The 20854-nt window shown below is 44.1% G+C and overlaps 1 protein-coding gene across 2 annotated transcripts; it reads right to left on the bottom strand.

Annotated features, from left to right (window-relative positions):
• Positions 1–1375: 1375 nt before the first annotated feature.
• Positions 1376–19869, bottom strand: TUBA8 (tubulin alpha 8). 2 transcript variants are annotated; one of them, XM_035028598.1, is made up of 5 exons: positions 19694–19869; positions 9373–9595; positions 7697–7845; positions 5575–6255; positions 1376–2184 (listed from the first exon to the last, which is right to left on the bottom strand). In XM_035028598.1, exons 1-5 carry the CDS (start codon positions 19694–19696, stop codon positions 1891–1893), a joined length of 1350 nt encoding a protein of 449 aa, XP_034884489.1. In that variant the 5' UTR covers positions 19697–19869; the 3' UTR covers positions 1376–1890. The 2 variants fall into 2 exon arrangements, with proteins under 2 accessions (XP_034884489.1, XP_034884488.1); XM_035028597.1 differs by lacking the exon at positions 9373–9595 and having other exon boundaries at positions 19694–19847.
• Positions 19870–20854: the final 985 nt, after the last annotated feature.

Here is a 20854-nt window from a genome sequence, read left to right as displayed (position 1 = left end):
TATAGAATAGGATTTTCCAAATGTACCATCATATCATTTACAAATAGAAATAGTTTTACTTCTTCATTTCCAACTATTATTCTTCTATTTTCCCTTATCTGAATGCATTAGCTTTCACATAATTCTAATAATTCACATAATTCACATAAGTCTAAAGGAAAGGAACACACCATGAGTGATTTACCACAGCCCTAAACCTTGGCCTTGAGGATGTGTTATTTTCTCCCTAATTAGGTCATAGTTACACACCTGGGAAGTTTTGAGGCTTATCTGAAATCCCATGGGTAGGTCTCTCAACTTGCATCAAGAGAGAATATGCCCCTTCCTGAGTTCCTGACCCTAATTCTCTAATACAATTCTCTAATAAATTTGTCTATGCAGATACCTATGGGACTTGGTGCAGGAATGATCCTCAGATAAGGGAGCTCACAATGGACAGCAGACTGGACCTCCTTTTTTTTTTTTTTTTTACCATGATCTCCTTCATAGAAGAGCAAGGAAGTATGGTTTCTCTGAAGACAATCCTCTAGAAGTGATTAGCATTACTTCTTACCTAACCTTCCTTTTCTTGGAACATTTTATTCTATTTTTCTCAGGGCTACCAAGGAATATACAATAAAAATTAGGGAAAATCAACAATTAACAAGGTACATTTAATACACAGGGACCTACTGTGGTCCCAACCCTGGGTATCTTACTAATAGTAGTTGCATAAGAACGGCTTTTTGATTTTCCTAAAATCCTACCAGAGCTGCCAACTTCAGAGAAGAGATGCATTAACTCATCCTCTCTTTTGTAAATGTTATATACTTTTGTTTCTCCTCCATCCATCATTCTATGAAGCAGCAGTTGAAACCTGGGCACAGATACCAAGGCATAGAAACAGTGCAGGTAGACAAAAGAATAGAATTGGTAGTCCCTGTTATCTGAGCTTTCTTACTATATGCAACATATCAACTCTGTAAACCCCAGTTTCTTCATCTATAAAATGAGCAGAATATCCATTTGAGATTTTTGGGAGGGTTAGAGATAAGGTATGTACATATATAAAGTATGGTATATCCTGCTTAAAACCTTCCAAATAGTTTGTTTCACTTAGAGAAAAATCTAAACTCCTTACCATGGTCTGTATGCTCTGGCCCCAGCTTGGCTCTGGGATCTCATCTCCATCTCACACCATCCTCTAGGCACATTGACCTCCTTTATGTTCTTCGGACATAAGCTTGTTCCCACATCTGTGTTTTGTTCTATGTCCAGCATTCTCTAATTCCAGAACTTCACATGATGGCTCTCTCCTGTCACTCAGGTCTCCATGAGGCTTTTTCTGACTACCCAGTCTAAAGGAGCATTCCCCCAGACACTTTCCCTCATCATGGTTTTTTTTTTTTTTTTTACTTCATATCAGTTAACACTACCTGAATTATCTCGTTCTTTTATTTGTGTTTTTACAAGGGCAGGAAATGTGTCTGTCTTGTTTCTCACTCTCTAACAGTGTCACTCCCTTCCTTACTTCAATCTTCCCAATGCCCAGATTTTTCCATAGCCAACAGGCTACATTTTAGGGTGGGCCCAGACTAATCCAGAATTTAAAATCCTGATTAGGTCTCTTCACAACATGTAACCTGGCTTCACCCTAACTAGAGACAGTGACTCTCATTTTGTGTGTGTGTGTGTGACACAAAGCTGCTTTTACCCAAGGGAGGGTCTGAACAGCTCAGCATTCATTTTTGGCCCAATCACCCACAGGCACTGGTGTTAGATACCTCTTCTAATGGAAAACAGAAATTAGTCTGGGCTTAGGAGTATAGTCTGTTACTCTTGGAATAGTTAAACGTGCTTTGAGTGGAGAAGCATAAATAAAGAGACACAGCCAAGGGGAAAGTGTTATATTTAAAACTCCTCCCCTTCATTTTCTTCTTCAAATGAATCAGTCCCCACTTCTTCATAATCCTTCTCCAGAGCAGCCAGGTCCTCCCTGGCCTCAGAAAATTCTCCTTCTTCCATTCCCTCTCCAACATACCAATGCACAAAGGCCCGCTTGGCATACATGAGGTCAAACTTGTGGTCCAGGCGGGCCCAGGCCTCCGCAATTGCAGTAGTGTTGCTCAGCATGCAAACAGCCCGCTGGACTTTGGCCAGGTCCCCTCCTGGCACCACGGTGGGTGGCTGATAGTTGATGCCCACCTGAGGAACAGAGAAAGAAGAGGAGCAAGAAAAGAAAATGCAGAGCAGCCAAAGGATAACTCAGGATGGGGTTATCTTGGTAACATGGTATGGTGTCAAGACACAGTCATGGAGTGGGAATGGGAGCAGGCCTAGATGTGAAAAGAAGGAACCAAAAGGTTTGAGAAACAGACAGGTAGAGAGAAGTGAGTGTTGAAGAGAAATTAAAAGTGAGTAGAACTGGGTGAAGGCAAATTCAAGGGAAGGGTTATAAAATCTAAAGACTGCAAAAGGCTAGCTGGAATTTAAATAAAAACTTGGAAGAAAAAAATAAAAACTGCAAAAGAAAAGGAGGAGAACAGGGATGCCTGGGTGGCTCAGTTAAGTGTCTGCCTTTGGCTCAGGTCATGACCCCGGGGTCCTGGGATCGAGTCCCACAGCAGGCTCCTTGCTCAATGGGGAGCCTACTTCTCCCTCTGCCTGCCACTCCCCTGCTTATGAGCTCTCACACTCTCTCTCTCTCCCCCACCCCAACAAATAAATAAAATCTTTTAAGAAAAGAAAAGGAGGAGAACAGGGCTGGTAATAGGTAGAAATGTTAGTGGGTGAGATTCAAGTAGATAAATGAGGGTAATGAATGAGATTATTATTAAGGGGGGGTGTATACTATATGTTTATCTTGAAAAGGGAAATAGATCCCCTTTATAGGCAAATTAATTTCTAGACTTGAAGTTTACTCTTTTCCACATGGTCATCTAAAGTTTCTTAGTTATACTGTCAACAAATTTAGGGAAATTTCTCTGCCAAGGGCAAAGGGCTGTTTAAAGATCAGGGAGGTGGGTGGGGGGATGGGGTAACTAGATGATGGGAATTAAAGAGGGCACATGATATGATGAGCACTGGGTGTTATATTCAGCTAATGAATCATTGAACATTATATCAAAAACTAGGGCGCCTGGGTGGCTCAGTTGGTTAAGCGACTGCTTTCGGCTCAGGTCATGATCCTGGAGTCCCTGGATCAAGTCCCGCATCGGGCTCCCTGCTCGGCAGGGAGCCTGCTTCTCCCTCTGACCCTCCCCCCTCTCATGTGCTCTCTCTCTCTCATTCTCTCTGTCTCAAATAAATAAATAAAAAATCTTAAAAAAAAAACCAAACAACTAATGATGTACTATACATTGGCTAATTGAATTTAAATTAAAAAAAAAAAAAGATCATGGAGATAATCCGGAGCAATAAATTTAAAAATCCAAAAGGTCCTGGAGATGGTGTTAGTGTTAACCTGGCCCCATGTCTCAGGGGAGTGAGGCTTGTTAGAAGAAAAGCAAGGACTTCAATCAAAGAAAGTTAATTAAAACTCTTGCCTGGACAAGCCAACTTCCCAAGATACAGTAGCATGGCAGGGTCCTCTAAGCTAACCCAATCTGATATTAGGGGCACTGAGAAATCTCCCTTCTCCCCATACACATATCCCAAACCAAAGCCAATCCCAGAAAACTGGAAGAAGTCAAAGGTAAAACTGTGATAATATTTATGTGACACAGAACCACAGTACTATCCAAAAAATACCTCTCCTACCCAGGTCATCATGCCTTATTTGTCAGCCTCTTAATTTCATAGCTTTAAAATGCATGTTCTCTTGAGATGTAGGGAGGAGTTACAGCAGGCTAGATAGCCAAGTGTGTAGCCCATTAAATGAATTCACAATCATCTATCATTCCTCTTAGACAAAAGTAGTATCTTGGTGGTAGAGGTGAGGCTGTGACAGGGGCAAAGGACCAAAAATGAGAAGGGGATGGGCAATGAATATAAACTTTGTTGTATCACGTATTTTGCTAGATCTGACCCTGACCAGCAAAAAAACTTTGTGCCTGGAGCCAACTCTCCTCTCTCAAATAGTAATTATCCCTTCAACTGAGTCAAATAGGGACAAACTCCCTTGGGGAGGATGTGAGAGGATGAAGTTCAACAAACATAAGCTTTTCCAAAAAGCAGCTAAAGATGCTAGACCTACCTATCGTTCTGGACATAATCCCCAAAATTCAGCTTAAAATAGAGAGAGAATGAGGGGCATCTCCTTTTTGTTAACTTCCCCACCACCCTCACATCTCATTTTTTCTTTTTTCCTACTAGCTTGTTTTGTTGTTTCCATTTTAAAAATTTAAAAAGAACTCCATATTTTGGAAGATCTTGATAATTTTCACATGAATGATCAAAACTGATCCATAAAAATAGGTGTAGTCTAGGAGGGAAAGATTGTGTATATAGGTAGGAGTATAGCAGTGAGGGAAAATGCTACAAAAGGAGATCAGCTAGGTCAAAGCCTCATATGCAAATAGGTCCGTCAAGAGACTGGCACATGATGCCTTGTTTTTGTAAGCACCATCAGGGAAAAACAGACATGCTCATCTCTGTATATCTAGCAACTGGTATAACCACCCCTGGTGCTGAGTGAACCTCTGAACTATTAAAGGCATGGCTGGGGGTTACTAATTAATGTTGATAATGGAATCTGATTAAAGACCATGGGAACACAGGACAAAGTGGTCAAACAGTTCACATGCACAGAGCCAGCTGCATGCCTTGTCAGTGCAACTCAAAGGAGTGACTTCTAACATTCAACATTCACTAGTCCTGAGATCCATGGGTTTTCCCTGGCTATTGTACCTACCCACTAACCCTCAGAGTCTGGCATTTTCCAGAGTGCGGACACCTGATCTACAACAGGCTTCCTCAGCTTCTTCTTACTCCTGGTTAATGGAAAATGTCAGGGCTTCACAAAATAAGTGACTCACAATCCTATAGTAACCATAAAATTTCTTATCCTCACTCTAAGTTAATTAAGACTTACAGGATGAATATTTAACTTTTCAAAATAAATTGGGAGAGGAACACATCTTTTGTTAAAGGAGGGAATTATATCTCTCTGGTAACTTGAATTAATTTGGTTAACTCCATTCTCTGATCTATTGTCAGATTACATCTACCTCCACTCATTCATCCTGTTCATCCCACTTGCCTGCATGGGTTCTTTCCAGCCTGTTCAGTCCTCCTTACTAGAGAAAAGCCCTTTTCTTCCTGACCTTTGAGATGCCTGCAGATGTTAGGGTTCAGGAGCAGTAAGAGCCTTCTCCCTACTGCAGTATTGCCCCTCTGAGTATTGCAATTGTCCTCCTCCTGCTTCTTTCAATAATCCTTTCAAATAAAGTCTCTCCTTACCTAAAATGAATGAACTAATGAAATTACGGTTATATTTGTCTTAAGCCCTCCTCCCATATCATCCCATGAAGCCTGAAGCTCCCATGAAATTGTATGTCTAAGACCCTGGAATTTACACATCTTCCTCCCCCATCCCTGGTAATCTCCCTCTGCTTCTCTCTTTGTCTCTCTTCTCCCTAAGTCATCAGCTCTCACCTTAAAGCCTGTGGGACACCAATCTACAAACTGAATAGTCCTCTTGGTTTTGATGGCAGCAATAGCGACATTCACATCCTTAGGCACCACGTCCCCCCGGTAGAGCATGCAGCAGGCCATGTACTTCCCATGTCTTGGGTCACACTTCACCATCTGACTGTTGGGCTCAAAGCAGGAGCTGGTTATCTCAGCCACGGAGAGTTGTTCATGATAGGCTTTCTCAGCAGATATAATGGGTGCATAAGTGACCAGTGGGAAGTGGATGCGGGGGTAGGGTACCAGATTGGTCTGGAACTCAGTGAGGTCCACATTAAGGGCCCCATCAAAGCGGAGAGAGGCAGTGATGGAAGACACAATCTGGCTGATGAGGCGGTTGAGATTGGTATAGGTGGGGCGCTCGATGTCTAGGTTCCTGCGGCAGATGTCATAGATGGCTTCATTATCCACCATAAAAGCACAATCTGAATGTTCCAGTGTGGTGTGAGTGGTCAGAATGGAGTTGTAGGGCTCCACCACTGCAGTGGAGACCTGAGGGGCTGGGTAGATAGCAAACTCTAGCTTGGACTTCTTGCCATAATCCAGGGAGAGCCGTTCCATCAGCAGAGAAGTGAAGCCAGAGCCAGTGCCCCCACCAAAACTGTGGAAGATCAGAAAGCCCTGCAAGCCAGAGCAGGCATCTGTCTGGGGAGAGTAGAGCATGAGAAGAAATGATGAAGACAAGTTTACGAGAATACCCTCATGTCAACAAAGGCAAGCAAACCTCAACATTTTTATGTAGGTAAAATCAAAACAGCCTTGAAGAAGTAAGATAAAAGGAGTTGAGTTGATCTTGAGAGGACTAGCTAAAATATATAGGGTGGCAAACAGCACAGGTACATGCCACTAGGTACATGGAAGTTTCCAGCCCAGTGGCTTGGTTGAACCAGGAATAAGAGTTTCAGAACCACAATGATTAATAACTTTGCCCTTTGAGAACCCCAACTCCTTGCCCATTTTCCCTGCCCTTGTCATTGGTTTTGTGGGAGCTGCTGAAAGGAGCCTTGAAAGGTGGCTCAGGGTACCAATTTCAGAAATATAAATGGAGTCAGAAAACCTGAGCTTTAGTATCAATTTTGTCATTTCCCAGTTGTAAAAACTTGAGCAAGTTATTGAACCTCTCTAGATTTCTGTTTCTTCCTGACTAAAGTAGGGCAATAAAAAATATAATCATCTCTCAAGGTTATTGTGATTATCAAATGAGATAGCATGATATGCTGAGCAAGGACTTGATACATAGTAAGTACTCAATGTTACCTCTCTCTTATCATAACTAAAGGAATTCATACAGTCACAAATTTTCCCATTGGGTATCATCTATGATACTGGTTCTGAACTTTAGGGGCCCATACATGGCTTTGAGACAGATAACCCCTATGACCCCCCCACTAAACAGAAAAAGTGAACATATACAAAAATTTGGCATCCTTAGCTCCCAAGAACCGCTGATCAAGTCCAACCATTTCCATTGTAAAGATAAGGAAATGAAAGCTCAAAGAGATAAAGTGGCCCACCCTACAACTCAGAGCTTTCTAGCCAAAACAACCTGATTCAAATCCTAACTCTGCCACTTTCTAGTTGTGTGACCCAGGCTAAATTATTAAGCCACCCTGGCCCTCAATTTCTTCATCTGTAAAGTACAGGGAAATGACTTTCTCTTTCTCTGGATGATTATTAAGGGAATTAAGTGAAGAACGTATCTAATTGACAATTGTAATGGCATTTGTAAGTGCTCAAATATATCAATAATCTCTTCCTCTTCTCTTCCAAGTTAAATTCTGTGTTAACGTATGCTTCCAACAAGCAAAGAGCTAGCCTTCCTTATACCTGGAATTTCCCCCAGATACTACCATGGAGTATCAATAAGAATTAGTAGGGCATTGGCCTGTAGGGTAGTTCATGATGTCCAGGTGGAGGAAGGGGCATCATCACTATGAATGCTTCTTACACAACACAAGCAAAAATTCCCAAATCTTAGGAGCTCTATTCTGTAGCCAGGGGTCATGTGCCTCCACTAATTCTGTTCAGGCTTAGGCCTGTCCATTTTAGCCTGACTCATCAATTCCCTACCCTTGTTAATACTTACCAGCTTCCGTATGCGGTCCAGCACCAGGTCGATGCTCTCCTTGCCCACTGTGTAGTGGCCCCGGGCATAGTTGTTAGCTGCATCCTCCTTCCCTGTGATCAACTGCTCTGGATGGAAGAGCTGACGGTAGGTTCCTGCCCGAACTTCATCTACCAAGAGACAGAAACTATCAGGTCTTACTACCTTGTTTCTAGAGGAGATGTGTCCCTCATTAAATATCATATAATACTTCTCTGGGTCTCCATTTCCTCTACCTGTAAAACTCCACTGAGGTAAAACCAGACAACCCTATAATAAATCTGCAAAAGGTTAAGAGAATTCCAGGGTAACATAGGCACTGATAGAACCAGAAGCCTTAGACTCAAATAGGCAAAGAGAAGCTTTCCTGCTCTGCTGGCAGGAACTTTTAAAAGCATCAGGTTCACAAAGTTCACCAAACACCAAAGTTCATTGCCCTTCTTTCCTTCCACTTTGGCCCCTCAAGTCTTCCTTTTTTTTTTTCTTTCATACTGCAAGGTTACCCAAAACTTTAACCCAATTTCACTTGCACTAAAATGTTCTAGGGATACAGAGAAAGATTCTAGGTGATCTGCTCTCCCAGGAATTGTCCCACCCCTAACCTAATATATGTCAGGCACTGGAGATATTTTAGAATGACTTTAAAGCAGAGCTATGCTCCAGATTCTAGAAGAGCAGGAACCCTAGAGAGGGTGGCTATTCAGCTCACCTCCAAGGGTCCACACAAAGTAGATATATAGCAGATCAAGATGTATCAAGGCCCAACTACATGCCCTCTTTTCTTCAGAGTTCCTCTACGCCCCCACCCAGGGAAATCATCCATTTGCATAGTGCCTGGGAGGGTAATCTGCACATTTTGTATTTGTACAAAGTATCCAAGGGTTGTGTACCTGTTGCCCCTAGAAATTAGTGTTTAGGCATTACAGACATTAGCCCAGATATCTCTGTGAAACTTACCCATCCCTTGCTTGGTGAACTAGCCTTGAAGCTAAGGAAATCCTGATGTTGAGCTGAGGATTGACCCAGGAGTCAGACCCAAGGGAAGTGATGTTGGTGGGGAGGGGAGGGGGAATCAAGGGAAAGGTGCAGAACCAAGAACCCTGTCCCAACACAAATCAGAAGTCTTGTTTTCTAGGATCCCAAAGAGGTTCATTCTAGAACTACAGCAACCTCTGGCTGTAAGAGAATGTGTCTGCTATTATTCCATTTTTTGTAAGATATGCAAGGTTATGCCAGACCCATGAGAAAAGACTGCAATTATTATAGAATCAGAAACCTATACTTTGGAAAATTGACTATTTGGAGACCTCTCATAATTCCTAAAATTATTTTTATTTTTTACTCTTAGCATATAGTTAAGAATCTTGACAATTTGGATCTTTCTCAGCAGGTTTAAGGGGTTTAAGTACAGGGTATTTTGTTCTGCATAGGTTACAGCTATAATGGGGGAACAGAGATCTGTGATTCCTATTGTAAGACTCCCCCAGACTGTGGAGATTTCAAGAAACTAGCAGAAATAAGTGTGGGGTGGGGTGGGGAGGTTCTAGCTGAGCCACCCCCACCTTCCAATTAGAGATTCTGCTTCCTTAGCTATTATGGACCAAAGGCTCTGCAGCTTCATGTTGTTTTCTGTGGAAAGGATCCTAGCCCATACTCACCTACTACAGTAGGCTCCAGATCTACCATGACAGCCCGAGGCACATGTTTCCCATTGCCAGTCTCACTGAAAAAGGTGGTGAATGAGTCATCGTCGTTGACCTTGCTGGCCTGGACACTAAAGGTGCCATCCGCCTGGATGCCGTGCTCCAGACAGAAGAGCTCCCAGCAGGCATTGCCAATCTGAACTCCTGCTTGACCCACGTGGACTGATATGCACTCCCGCTGTGAGGAGAGTGCAGAATCAAGGTCAGAGAGTCCTAGGCCTTCGTCATGCCCTTATGCTATATCCTGCACATCTGAGGACTTGTTTCTCCCTGTCATTCAACTCGCAGGATATCCGTCCCTACAACCATGCCATATAAAACCAAGTGGTGTCTGAGGTGTCAGGTGTCTGGGCACCACTGCATCTGGACTGAGACTTGGCTCTGAGGCTTGCTGTAAAGGTTGTTTCCCAGGGTTAATCCTTTGTGCCAAGAAAAGGAAAAAGAGGACAGCTATACTGATAAAACAAGGGGCTAATTCCAAACCATGAAATTCCTGTACTGATGAAGGAGGTCAAAGGATGAATCAATGATAACAGCAGAAACTGTCCATAAATTCACTACCATACACAGTGGCAGCTTTCATATTCATGCCTAAACACTGACCTTCCTAGACAACAGCCCCTCTCAATCTCTCTTTCTCCTTTTCTTTCTCTCTTTCCCTCCCTCCACTCCCTCCCTTTCTCTCTCTCTCTCATGCATGCACGCACCCACACACACACACACATGCTCACACACTCAGAATATCATAGAAGAGATAAACACTCATGGAAGGAAAATACTTTGTAAGTAGGTATCATGGGTGTCTTTAGTATTCTGGTCACAAATGTAGGAAGAAGAAAGGATTGTTACATCAGCAAAGGAGAATTGGGAGTGTATAAATTAGGCTCTTCCTGAAGTTGGAAAATTTCTTTGTAGCCACCATAATCTGCTCCTTTGCCTATGTCAGGCCACATATTAAAGCTGACCTTTACAGGGTCCTCACCTCTTTGTTACTCTGGTATGAAGCCACAATTACCTGATTGGTCATAATACTAATAGTTGAGGATGAGAATGGGTGTGTGTGTGTGTGTGCATGAGAGAGAGAGAGAGAGAGAATGTGTGTGTATTAACAGAAGCTGGGGTTTTACCAGAAAGCATGGCCGCATCATCTCCATATACCCACCTGTGAGGAAGCAGTGGCCAGCACACGTGGCTCTGTGCCTGTGATGCCTGCTAGAGCCCAGCTGGGAAGCATGTGCTTCGTCCATGGGTTCTATTCTTATCCATGACCTGACCTGGCATTTTCCAGCTAGGTAACCCAAGCCAGAAGAAGGGCCTCCAGAGAATTTGGCTAGGCACTGAAACACACGGAGTCAGAGGGAACTTGGAGGTTCTCTGGTCATGGGAACAGGGCAGCTGCCCTGAATAACACCTCAAAGAGCCAGAGGTGCCAGGACCCATTACTCCCTAATTCAGTTTTAGAACTGGGCACCTACCCTACACCTGTCTCTATGCCCTTGCCTTGGGGAGCATAGGGCACAGGTGTTCACGGTAGCCAGTATGAAAAGTAGCCCTATCTGGGAATACAACCCAGCTATATTTCCATGAATCTGGTGGCCAAAGAAAGGCTTCACTCACAAAGCTGTCCACACCCCAGGGTTTAAATCTCGCCTTCTCCATTTACTTGCTGTGCTGTGTGATCTTGGCTGAGTTAACTAACTTCGCCTCATCTGAAAATAATAAGTTAGCCATGATTATAGTTGTTTTTGCCTTTAGCATTATCATTTTCATTATGATACTATCTTGTAGCTTTATTCTCCACCCAGAAACACAGGTGGAAAGTTAGAGACTCCAGGTCCCCATTCTACTCACCTTTACTGTGAGGTCTATTTTCTGCCTTCACCTTAGGTCTTAATTCAAACTTTAAAAAAGTGTCCTACACCCAGGAACCACCCCACAACCAGCGTGTTATCAATCAGTCCACATCTTTCACATCCAGGCAGCCATGGCTTCCTGAAGAGGTATGTAAAGCTGATGGGACTTTGGAGAGACCTAAAAAAAAAAAAAAGTCTGATCCTATGTATCACCTTCTAGGTGACAGCATCTTCTGTGGCCCTGACCCTCAGTCTTTGGAACCTTGCACCCCCGCACCAACCACCACCACACCCCAACTATCCTCCAGGCCTATCTGTGGTGCTATTTGCGCTCCAGTCAGCCCTTCCTTCTAGAACACTCTTTCTTTCTTTCTTTTTTAAAGATTTTCTTTATTTATTTGACAGAGAGACACAGCGAGAGAGGGAACACAAGCAGGGGGAGTGGGAGAGGGAGAAGCAGGCTTCCCGCTGAGCAGGGAGCCCGATGCGGGGCTCGATCCCAGGACCCTGGGATCATGACCTGAGCTGAAGGCAGACGCTTAACGACTGAGCCACCCAGGCACCCCTGGAACACTCTTTCTTTTTCAGCAAGAATGCAGGGATATATCAGAAAGATCAGAGGTCATAGGAGGAAGAGTAAAGGCTCTTTGGGACCAGAAAACTACCAATATGGTGATATTAATGATATCAGCCTCTTTTGATATCCCCTTTAATCTCACACATACTGATAAATATGCCAATCTTCACAAACTCTCTCTCTCTCACACACACACATACATACACACCCCTTAGGAAGAGCTATTTTCCCTGTTAAACTAATTTAGAGTAACTGGAAGTATAAAAGAGGCTCAGAAATAACTGATACGTTCATAGATGCTTCCAAAACCCAAAAGCCACTACACCAATCAAGAGAAAAGGAAGATTCCGTCAATACCATTCCCCACTAACAGGAACCAGGGCTCCTGGGAGAAATGAAGAGTTCTAGGTGTGGGGCAAGGAATATACAAGATGAGCCTGGAACATCTTATGGTGCCTGAAAGCACAGAAGCTAACACAGACTGGGATGATGTCGAAAGATCTCAGAAACCAACTTGAAGAAGCTCCCACTGCCAAAGATGAGACAGTATGAGCATCAAAAAGAAGAAGAATGGTACTTGATTGCAACAGGATGTATATAAAAATCCACAACTCCTTAGTGTTATTAAGAAAAGAAAACAAAATTCATTTGTCCACAAACAGCACTGTTGATGAGGGAAAGCTCTTTTTTTAAACTGAAGAATGTCAGCTAATAAATGTACAAGGAATGATATATTAAGAAATGTTGCCATATTACGGTTCTTTTTTTTTTTTTAAGATTTTATTATTTATTCATGAGAGACACACACAGAGAGAGAGAGAGAAGCAGAGGGAGAAGCAGGCTTCCCACTAAGCAGGGAGCCCGATGCGGGACTCGATCCCAGGACCCTGGGATCATGACCTGAGCCGAAGGCAGACGCTTAACCATCTGAGCCACCCAGGCGCCCTCCATCTTACAGTTCTTAATTACATAACTGATTTGGACAAAGATGCCAACACCATTAAGTGAAAGGTTGATGGGAAAAGAAATGGATATTCAAATAGCGCCAAAAAATCACTGTTACTTACAGGTTACAAGGAGAAAAAGTAACCACAACAGTTACTAGCCAAACACTGGGATCAATCTTAACAGTACTGATAGAAAACCAGACATTAAGAACCTCCTTATGTGATGCAACATGACATACACAACACCACCCATGAGGAATTCTTGTACTTAGCCTTGGGATGCCCGGGTGGCTCAGTTGGTTAAGCGTCCAACTCTTGATTTTGGCTCAAGTCATGATCTCAGGGTTGTGAGATCGAGCCCTGCATCAGGCTCTGCACTGGGCCTGAAGCCTGCCAAGGATTCTCTCTCTCCCTCTCCTTCTGCCCCTCCCCGCCCCACTCAGTCTTGCGCATGCACTCACTCTCTTTCTAAAAAAAACAAAAACAAAACAAAACAAAAAATACTCATCCTTAATCTATTAAACACTTTAAATTTAGTTTCCACATTACAGAAAACACCAGGATCAGAGTGATAAGTGACGTATTGAGAAAACAATAAAATAAATCCAGAAGGTGAAACATTCTACAGGGCAACTGATACAATCTTTTTAGTTCATAAAAAATAAAGATAAAAGGAGAGACTGTTCCATATCAAAAGAAATTCCAGAAACATAAATCCACATGTAGTATGTGCATTTTGCCTGAATTCTGGTTTGAACAAATCAAAATTATTTGGGGGACAAATAGAGAAATTGATTAACTTTGTTAAGCATGATAATGAAAGTATAGTTAGGTATGACAATACCCTTATTTTTTAGGGTCACTTTTTTTTTTATTATGTTCAGTTAGCCAACATATAGTACATCATTAGTTTTTGAGGGTCACTTCTAAAGCACTTGGGGCAAAATGCCATGACGTCTGTTTTTTACTTTAAAATACTTCAATAAACACAGCAGGTATAGTAAAAATGGCAGAAAAATTATTATTATTATTAAATCTAGATCATATATGTATGGGTGGCATTATAGTACTATTCCAGATATTTAAAATTTTTCATACTAAAAAGAAAAAAATTAAAGAAAGGAACTAGAGGAAGAATGGGAGTAAAGATTCCACTCACCATAATTACCTTATCCTGCAGGGCCCAGGCTCTTCCTGTCCCATTTCACTTAGTCATTTATTCAACTAACAAAATTAAGAACTAATTTGTCAGGGCACTGAGCTAGCCTTCTCCAGTCACTGCCTGATCACCATCCCCCTCTTCCTCCCTAGAAGTTCTACATAGATAAACACAGAGCAGACCCAGTGCTGATGGCCTTGTGAGGTCACCCCTCATGCCAAAGAGAGGTCATCCATCTGGTATAACCAGGGATGTTATGTCAACTGTAAATGTTTAGGACACTAGAACCAGACTGGCCTCATGGATCACCAAATATGATTCCCTCCCCATTTTACAGATGAAAAATCTGAGTCTCAGAAAGGTAAAGGGACAGATTCAAGATTTCACAGCTCTGCAGCAAGAGCCCAGACTGGAATCCAGGTCTTCTGACCTCAGCCTGAGTTCTTTCCTTTATACAACACAACCACCAGCCTCACTTGCACTCTGAACTTCCAGAGCCCTGGGGTATGCCCACATCTACATCAGTGCGAGCCTGAGAGTGTATATAGCAAGGCCAAGCTTGTATAGCAAAACTCCAAACAGAAAAAAGCTCCAGCGCAGAGAGAAACTGAGAATGGCTTATGGTGGTAGCCTCTTTGAAAATGGGTCATCCTTCTCTGATAGAACCAGGAATCTGTTTCTCAGGGCTGGTGTGTACAAGGAGAGGGAGGGGGCCGAAGTATAGAAGCAGCTGACCCAGCAGGGGATATTTAAGTCCTAAATTTGCTCCAAACTCAGATTTCAGATTCCCCTCTCTAGCCAATCAGAGCTCATGTTTTCTCTTTCACACTATTTCTCTCTCTCAGTTCCACTTTGAATCTGGGCTTGTAGACCTCAGACCACTTCTGTGCTCCAGGGATGCTGGGAGGTGAAGGGGGTCCTCTGTGTGCTGCTGAACCTCTCTGCCCAGCAATCCAGAAGGTGAAGATGAGGGAGATGGAGAGACCTAATAAAGGAGTTTCCTTTCCTCAAGAAAAGTATGACATATCTTTACAGACCTAATGCTGGTATAACTACAAGAGTTACCCACTCTGTTCATTCCTACAACAAATATTTATTGTATTATTATGTGTAAGAAGGTATCAAAAGGTACTAGGCTAACTCCTACTCATCCTATTCATTAAATGTCACTTCTTACAGGAAGTCTGGAAAACCACAAACCAGCACAGGGCCCCTATTATGTGCTCCCACAATCCTCTTCTTCCCTATCATTGCATTTATCATACCATATTATGGCTGCTTGTTCAATTTTCTGACTTTCCTAGCAGAGAGAATAAGTTCTATGAGGGCAAGGAACTCTTGCTTACTCAGTGCATCCCCAGCATCAAGCACAATGCTTGAATGTAGTGAGTGCTCAATAAATGTAGGGATGATTAGAATGAAAACTCTGCACTGAGGGGTCTTATAATCTATTTAACAAGAGAATAGCCAGTGCCAAAGACACAATGGGAGTTCAAAGGAGAAAAAAACAACTCTGGCTTGGTTTCCTGGAACAGAATATTTGCAGTGACCTTGACGAATTTAGACATGCCAAAATGATCATTTTAGTTGAGCTTAGGAGCAATGTGAACAAGAGGCAGGAAAATTTAGGGCAAGTCCCACAAACAGCACAGTTTGCCTGACGTGTAGGCTCATGAAAAGCAGAGCAGATGAGACATCTGTGCCACCGACCTTCATCTTCCATGGGGAGGGGACCCTATGTTTTGCAGAATATCAAAAAGAAATTCTAGAACCTTACAGTCCTTTTATAATTCCACTATAAGAAACCTTTTCTTATATCAATCTTATATTTCTACTTAATATTAGTCATTCCCTTTTGTTTTGCTCTCAGAGGACTAAGATCAGCTAATTAGGACCCTCTGTAGAAGGAGGCTTTGTAGCTTCAAAAATCATTCTGAAGTATCATAAAACTGGCATATTATCTAGGAAAGGAACTGACACAGACCAGTGGTATATGCCATGTGAAAACCTGAGACCAGTCCACATCCCCTGTGGTCAAATGCCACACAGTTGCTTTCAGGAAGCATATTATTACCAAATTATGTCTAGTTGTCAGGTTGGGCTAACAAATTACCTATATTTTAGGATCTAGGTCAAAGATGGCAAATAAAAAGTAGATCCACAGTGTTACGGAGGAATAACTAAAGTAAGAAGAAATGTGATTCATAAAAGATTGCTTGAATTATCTCTGCTCAAAACCCTTCAATTACAGCATATTTGTAATCACTCAGAACAAAGAAAAGATAGCAAGCCAGAAACAGCAAGAACAAAAACTTGACCTAAATTAACATCAGTGAGTGAAAGTAGCTCAAGAGAGGGGGCTCAGATTATAGGCACTGCATTTAGGGCAGCAATAGGGATGACATAAGACCACCTTTAGGAATGGCAGGGGTGTGTGGTAAGTAGACTCCCAGCCTAAGAGACCCACTGGTGTCCGAAGGCCCTTAGGCTTTAGCTGACCTCAGGGGCAAGTGTGGGAGACAGTTAAGGAGTTTTAATCTGGTGCATAACCACCTACTCCATTTTCCCATTCTTCCACAGTTCATTATATGGGAGAAATTCTAACAGGAAGACACAGACAGGGGAAATGTCAACAATGGCCACAGATAGCGTTACTGGTCCCTTGGTGGCCAAAGGGAAAAGGAGCAGTTGGTCCACTTCCGCTCCCAAGGAAGGAGCAGTTGGGTCCACCCACCCCCATCATGGGTCCTGAATTCACCAGTTATTTCCCCCTCAGAAGTTATTTTTAACTTTTCATCTTCCTCTCAAGGTCCCTCAGAAAGGAAACTCAGCAACAGCAGTGGCCCTCTAGCTCTGCATGGCCTGACCTGAGCCTGGAAGCTTCCTATGAAAACTCCTCCTCATTTAGCCAGCACCTGTGCCCTAGCCACTGCCGAGGGAAGTTCTGGTCATCAGGGCTCCTCTGCTGTTCAGAGGCATGTACCCCCACAACCTCTGGGGGAATCTGTCCTTAGTAATGGGAAGGGCAGATGCAGCAGTGACTCCAGAAGTGGTCTGAGGTCAGAAAATAAGTATGGACCCTGCAGAGCTCAGCCACACCTGCCTACATGGGTGCAGTTTGCAGAGGACTGCAGACACGGAAGCAGTGTCCCTCTCGCCCCCTCCCCCGACACTCTCCCCTCCCCTCTATTTTTTTGAGGAAACAGGCTCTTTGTTACCACTTCATGCCTATCCCCATCTGAACCAGTGCTCCCTGGTTCAGAAGGAATGCAGTTAAGGAGGCTGTGCTGCAGATGTTCTCACCTCCCCATAAACCCAGACACTCTCTCTGTGCCCTGGTATCTTTGACATGGGCTTGGCTTGGGACACCTGGCCAGGAGTCTCCATCCCACTTTCTCCAAAGGTGTCCTAGTCTCAGTTCCCAGAAGAACTGCTTACTGGAAGGACACTGGGAGCAGATGGGAATGCTCAGTTATAGGATTAGTTATACATTTCTTACTCAGAACCTACAGAAATGCTGAATCTAATTCTTCTTCACACAGAAGCAGCCTTCTCCCTCCAACCCCCACAAGGGAAGGGAATCCTGGAGGGTGGCTGCCTGAAACAATCTGTTAAAGTAAAGTTCTTTCTGCAAGGGTAGGATTCTTTGGGTCTTCGTTTATTAGATGTGTCATCCTAGCCTTTCAGGAATGGGTCAAGAGATTTTTAAAAAGAGGTTCTATGAGTAGGAAATGGCCAATAAAAAATGTTTTCCCATTAAGACAATGCTGCCCATGTAACTAAATATTTTAAACACAACCTGTTTTACAAAATTCAGTTTCAAAATAAATAAAAGATATTCTCTTTTCAAAATATTCAACCACAGGTTTTCAGTTAAACAGCCACATTTAAAGTAAGGTTTTACTGTTAAAAATTTTTATTTACCAGATATTTTCAGAAACTTGCCTGTTGAATATATATCAAAGTTTGTTCAGAGGGCTAGATTACGATCCTTGACTCCCCTGTAAGCCTCCTTTAGGCTCTACTCTGAGAGTCACTACGGCATTCAGGTCAAAATTAAAACATGCAAGAGAAAACACTTTGAAAATTATAGAGCGCTACATTCTAGATATTATAAATATTAAATATCAAATTCTGAGTATGCTGCCTAGGATTTGCTTCAGAATAATAGGAAGTGAGGGAAAGGGGAATAAATGAAGCAAGACTTGTCCTAAGCAGATAGTTGTTGAAATTGGATAAGGCGTATACTGGGGTTCATTATATCATTCTCTCCCCTTTTGTATATGTTTGAAATTCTCCACAATAAGAAGTTTAAAATAGTAAAGCTAGGTGGAGCCTTGGAAATTGTAACCATAACCCCTCTTCATTTTGTGGATGAGAAAACCAGTCCAGAGAGGTTAATCGACCTTCTTGAATCTCGCTGCAGAGCCAGGAGTCAAAATTCTTCTCTGGGCTTCTTCTATGGCCTCACATCAGGGACTTCGGACAGGAATGGATTCCTTTGGCCACTATCACCAATATCCCCCAAGTTCTTCAAGCTCCCAGGTGGGTCTGCCAGCATGCTCCAGAGAGAGAGGCTGCTGGACAGACCTCTAGCTAGAAACAGGGCTGGAGCCAGAGCTAGAGACCCTGGGCACTTTCCAAACACAGCAGAGGCTGGGGGAGGAGCGGAGTCTTCTCTCCTGCCCTGCTCGGTCACCTGACACCTAGAGCAAGAGTGCCCAGAGAACCTGACCTTGGCTTACAAGACTTGCTTATTCTGTCCCCCTCCTCCACCGAACCCTCCCAACCCACCTCCCCGCTACCAAAATACCAGGGCTCTGAACAAGGAGAGTCTGGGTTTTTTAGGCATTCAGGGAAGCGGATCGGGAACAATTTTACCCATTCCCGGGGGAGAGCGGGGGGGAGGGGGAGGGGGGGGAATTCTAGAGGGCCTGGAGAGGCCCCCTCCAGCAAGTTAAGATCTGCGTCTGCAAAAGGAGATAGATTTCGGGGAGGGAGAAAGGAGCCGCCCCTGAGCCTTAACCATGATAGTAAACAAAAAGAGAAGTCTGAGGTCCCCTTGCCTTCGGGAGGGAGACTTCTGTGTGCCAAAAACCTTCCCATTTCGACAGCTGGAAAAACTGGGGAGTTGGAGTGGGTGCCAGGTGTCTGGGAGGCTGAGAGCACTCGAGTTTTAAATGCCCCCCCAAACACAAGCTAATGTTCAGAGCCGAGAAAGGAGAACAACCTCAAGCGTAGGGAGACTGTGACGCCCTAAGTTCTCTGTCACATTCTGGGGCTCTCTCACATTTGATTGGATTTGGGGACCTAACTGCACCCACTCCCCCAGCCGCCGGGGCCAGCTCACCCATCTGGAATCCCTGGATTGTCTCCTACTTACCCCACTCTAGATCCTGAGCTGCCCGTCTGGGGATCCCTCAGAATCTCACCTCTTCAGCGCGGGCTTCCCAAGTCCTCCCTCTCCTCACCTGCGTGCGCAAATCTCCCTTAGGTCCCTTTGGGGGGCGATTCGCCTCAGGGCTCTACGTCATGTATATTATAAAGGGTACTGGCACGAGTGTCCTCCGCCCGAGGGTACAGACCCCCTCGACCCTGAACTGACACCCCAAGAGACTTCAAATTCTGCAGATCCAAAGCGATGGATCCATTAGCCCCCGCGTAGATATGGCTCTCCTCTGGGTGCCAGCCCCGCGCCCCAGATCTCCGGCCCCCAGCCCCGGGCCCTGGAAAGGCTCACCATCGCGGCTGCTCTCCTCGCCGGCTTGCCTCCCAGCTGGGCCTGCCCACCCCAACTGCTCTAGATACAGCCGCCTCCGCTGTTGTGACACACCGGGCGGGAGGGGGCCGGGGACAGACATGCTGGGCCAGCAGCTGCCCTGCAGCATCACAGTGCCCAGGGAGGGGAGGGACCGGGGCAGGTCACAATTGCTCCTCCCTGCCCACCCCCGGCTCAAATCCCGGGGCAGCAGAGGTGGCCCCACCCCGCCTCTGGGTCCACCCTCAGGCATCTTGGGCGCTGTTGTGCTGGGAATTGCGCGGTTGGGTTCCTAGCGCTTCCGTGGCTCGGTGGGGGAGGCAGTCCTATTTATTAGCAAAGCGCACTTGTACACTCTGTGTGATCGGCCATTAGCTGGAAAGCTGCTTAGGAAAGAAATGTAAAAGTGCTGCTAAACAAAATGTTCATCACTGCCCAAACTTTCATTCTCTTCCTGCTGCCAAACACTAGCCACCTGACTGGGGTTTAGTTGACTGCAGTCACCCTAAACCCAGGAGAGCGCAAGCCTCACTGCTAGGAGCAGGCTTCCAAGCTCAGCTCTGTTTCTTACCTGCCTGTGCTTGAGCAAGTTGCTGAGCCTCTGCTCTAGTAACCTGTTTCTACTTCCATCAAAGCCTATGTGGTCACTGGAGAGTTAACTGAGATAACATATATAAAGCCATAAAGCTCCTGGTACACAGCAGGTGCTCGATACTTAAGCTGTTTCTGTTTCTACTGCTCTATCAGTGTACATCACTCCTCCACCATTATTTTCAAATCTCTTTCTTGATCCATTTATCATCACTCCCTCTTCCTACTTTTAAGCCCAGAATGTACTAAATGATACAAGAGTTCTGGCTTCCTCTTTGCCCAATAATAGGACCTCCTCTTGGTAGCCACAATGATGTTGAAGGGCAAGGGATTTCCTCTACTTTCTAGTTGGAGAGGGCTGGGGCAACTGGGTCTGGCCTTGGTAAGAGCCCCTCTTTTTACACTTCAGATGTTGGCAACATTATTAAACCTCCATCCACTTTCCCCAGCAGAGGCCAATCAATCCCTGCTAAAACATGAAACCCAGTCTCACATCCCACTTTTATCAGGCACCTGACCACCAACCTTCGAGTCACTCCAGGCAAATTAATA

Source organism: Mirounga leonina, unplaced genomic scaffold (assembly GCF_011800145.1).
Source record: "Mirounga leonina isolate KUSES-001 unplaced genomic scaffold, KU_Mleo_1.0 Mir_201, whole genome shotgun sequence".
NCBI classification, from domain to species: Eukaryota; Metazoa; Chordata; class Mammalia; order Carnivora; family Phocidae; genus Mirounga; species Mirounga leonina.
The sequence above is the reverse complement of the archived record's forward strand: the minus strand, read 5'-3'. Positions and strand labels throughout refer to the sequence as shown.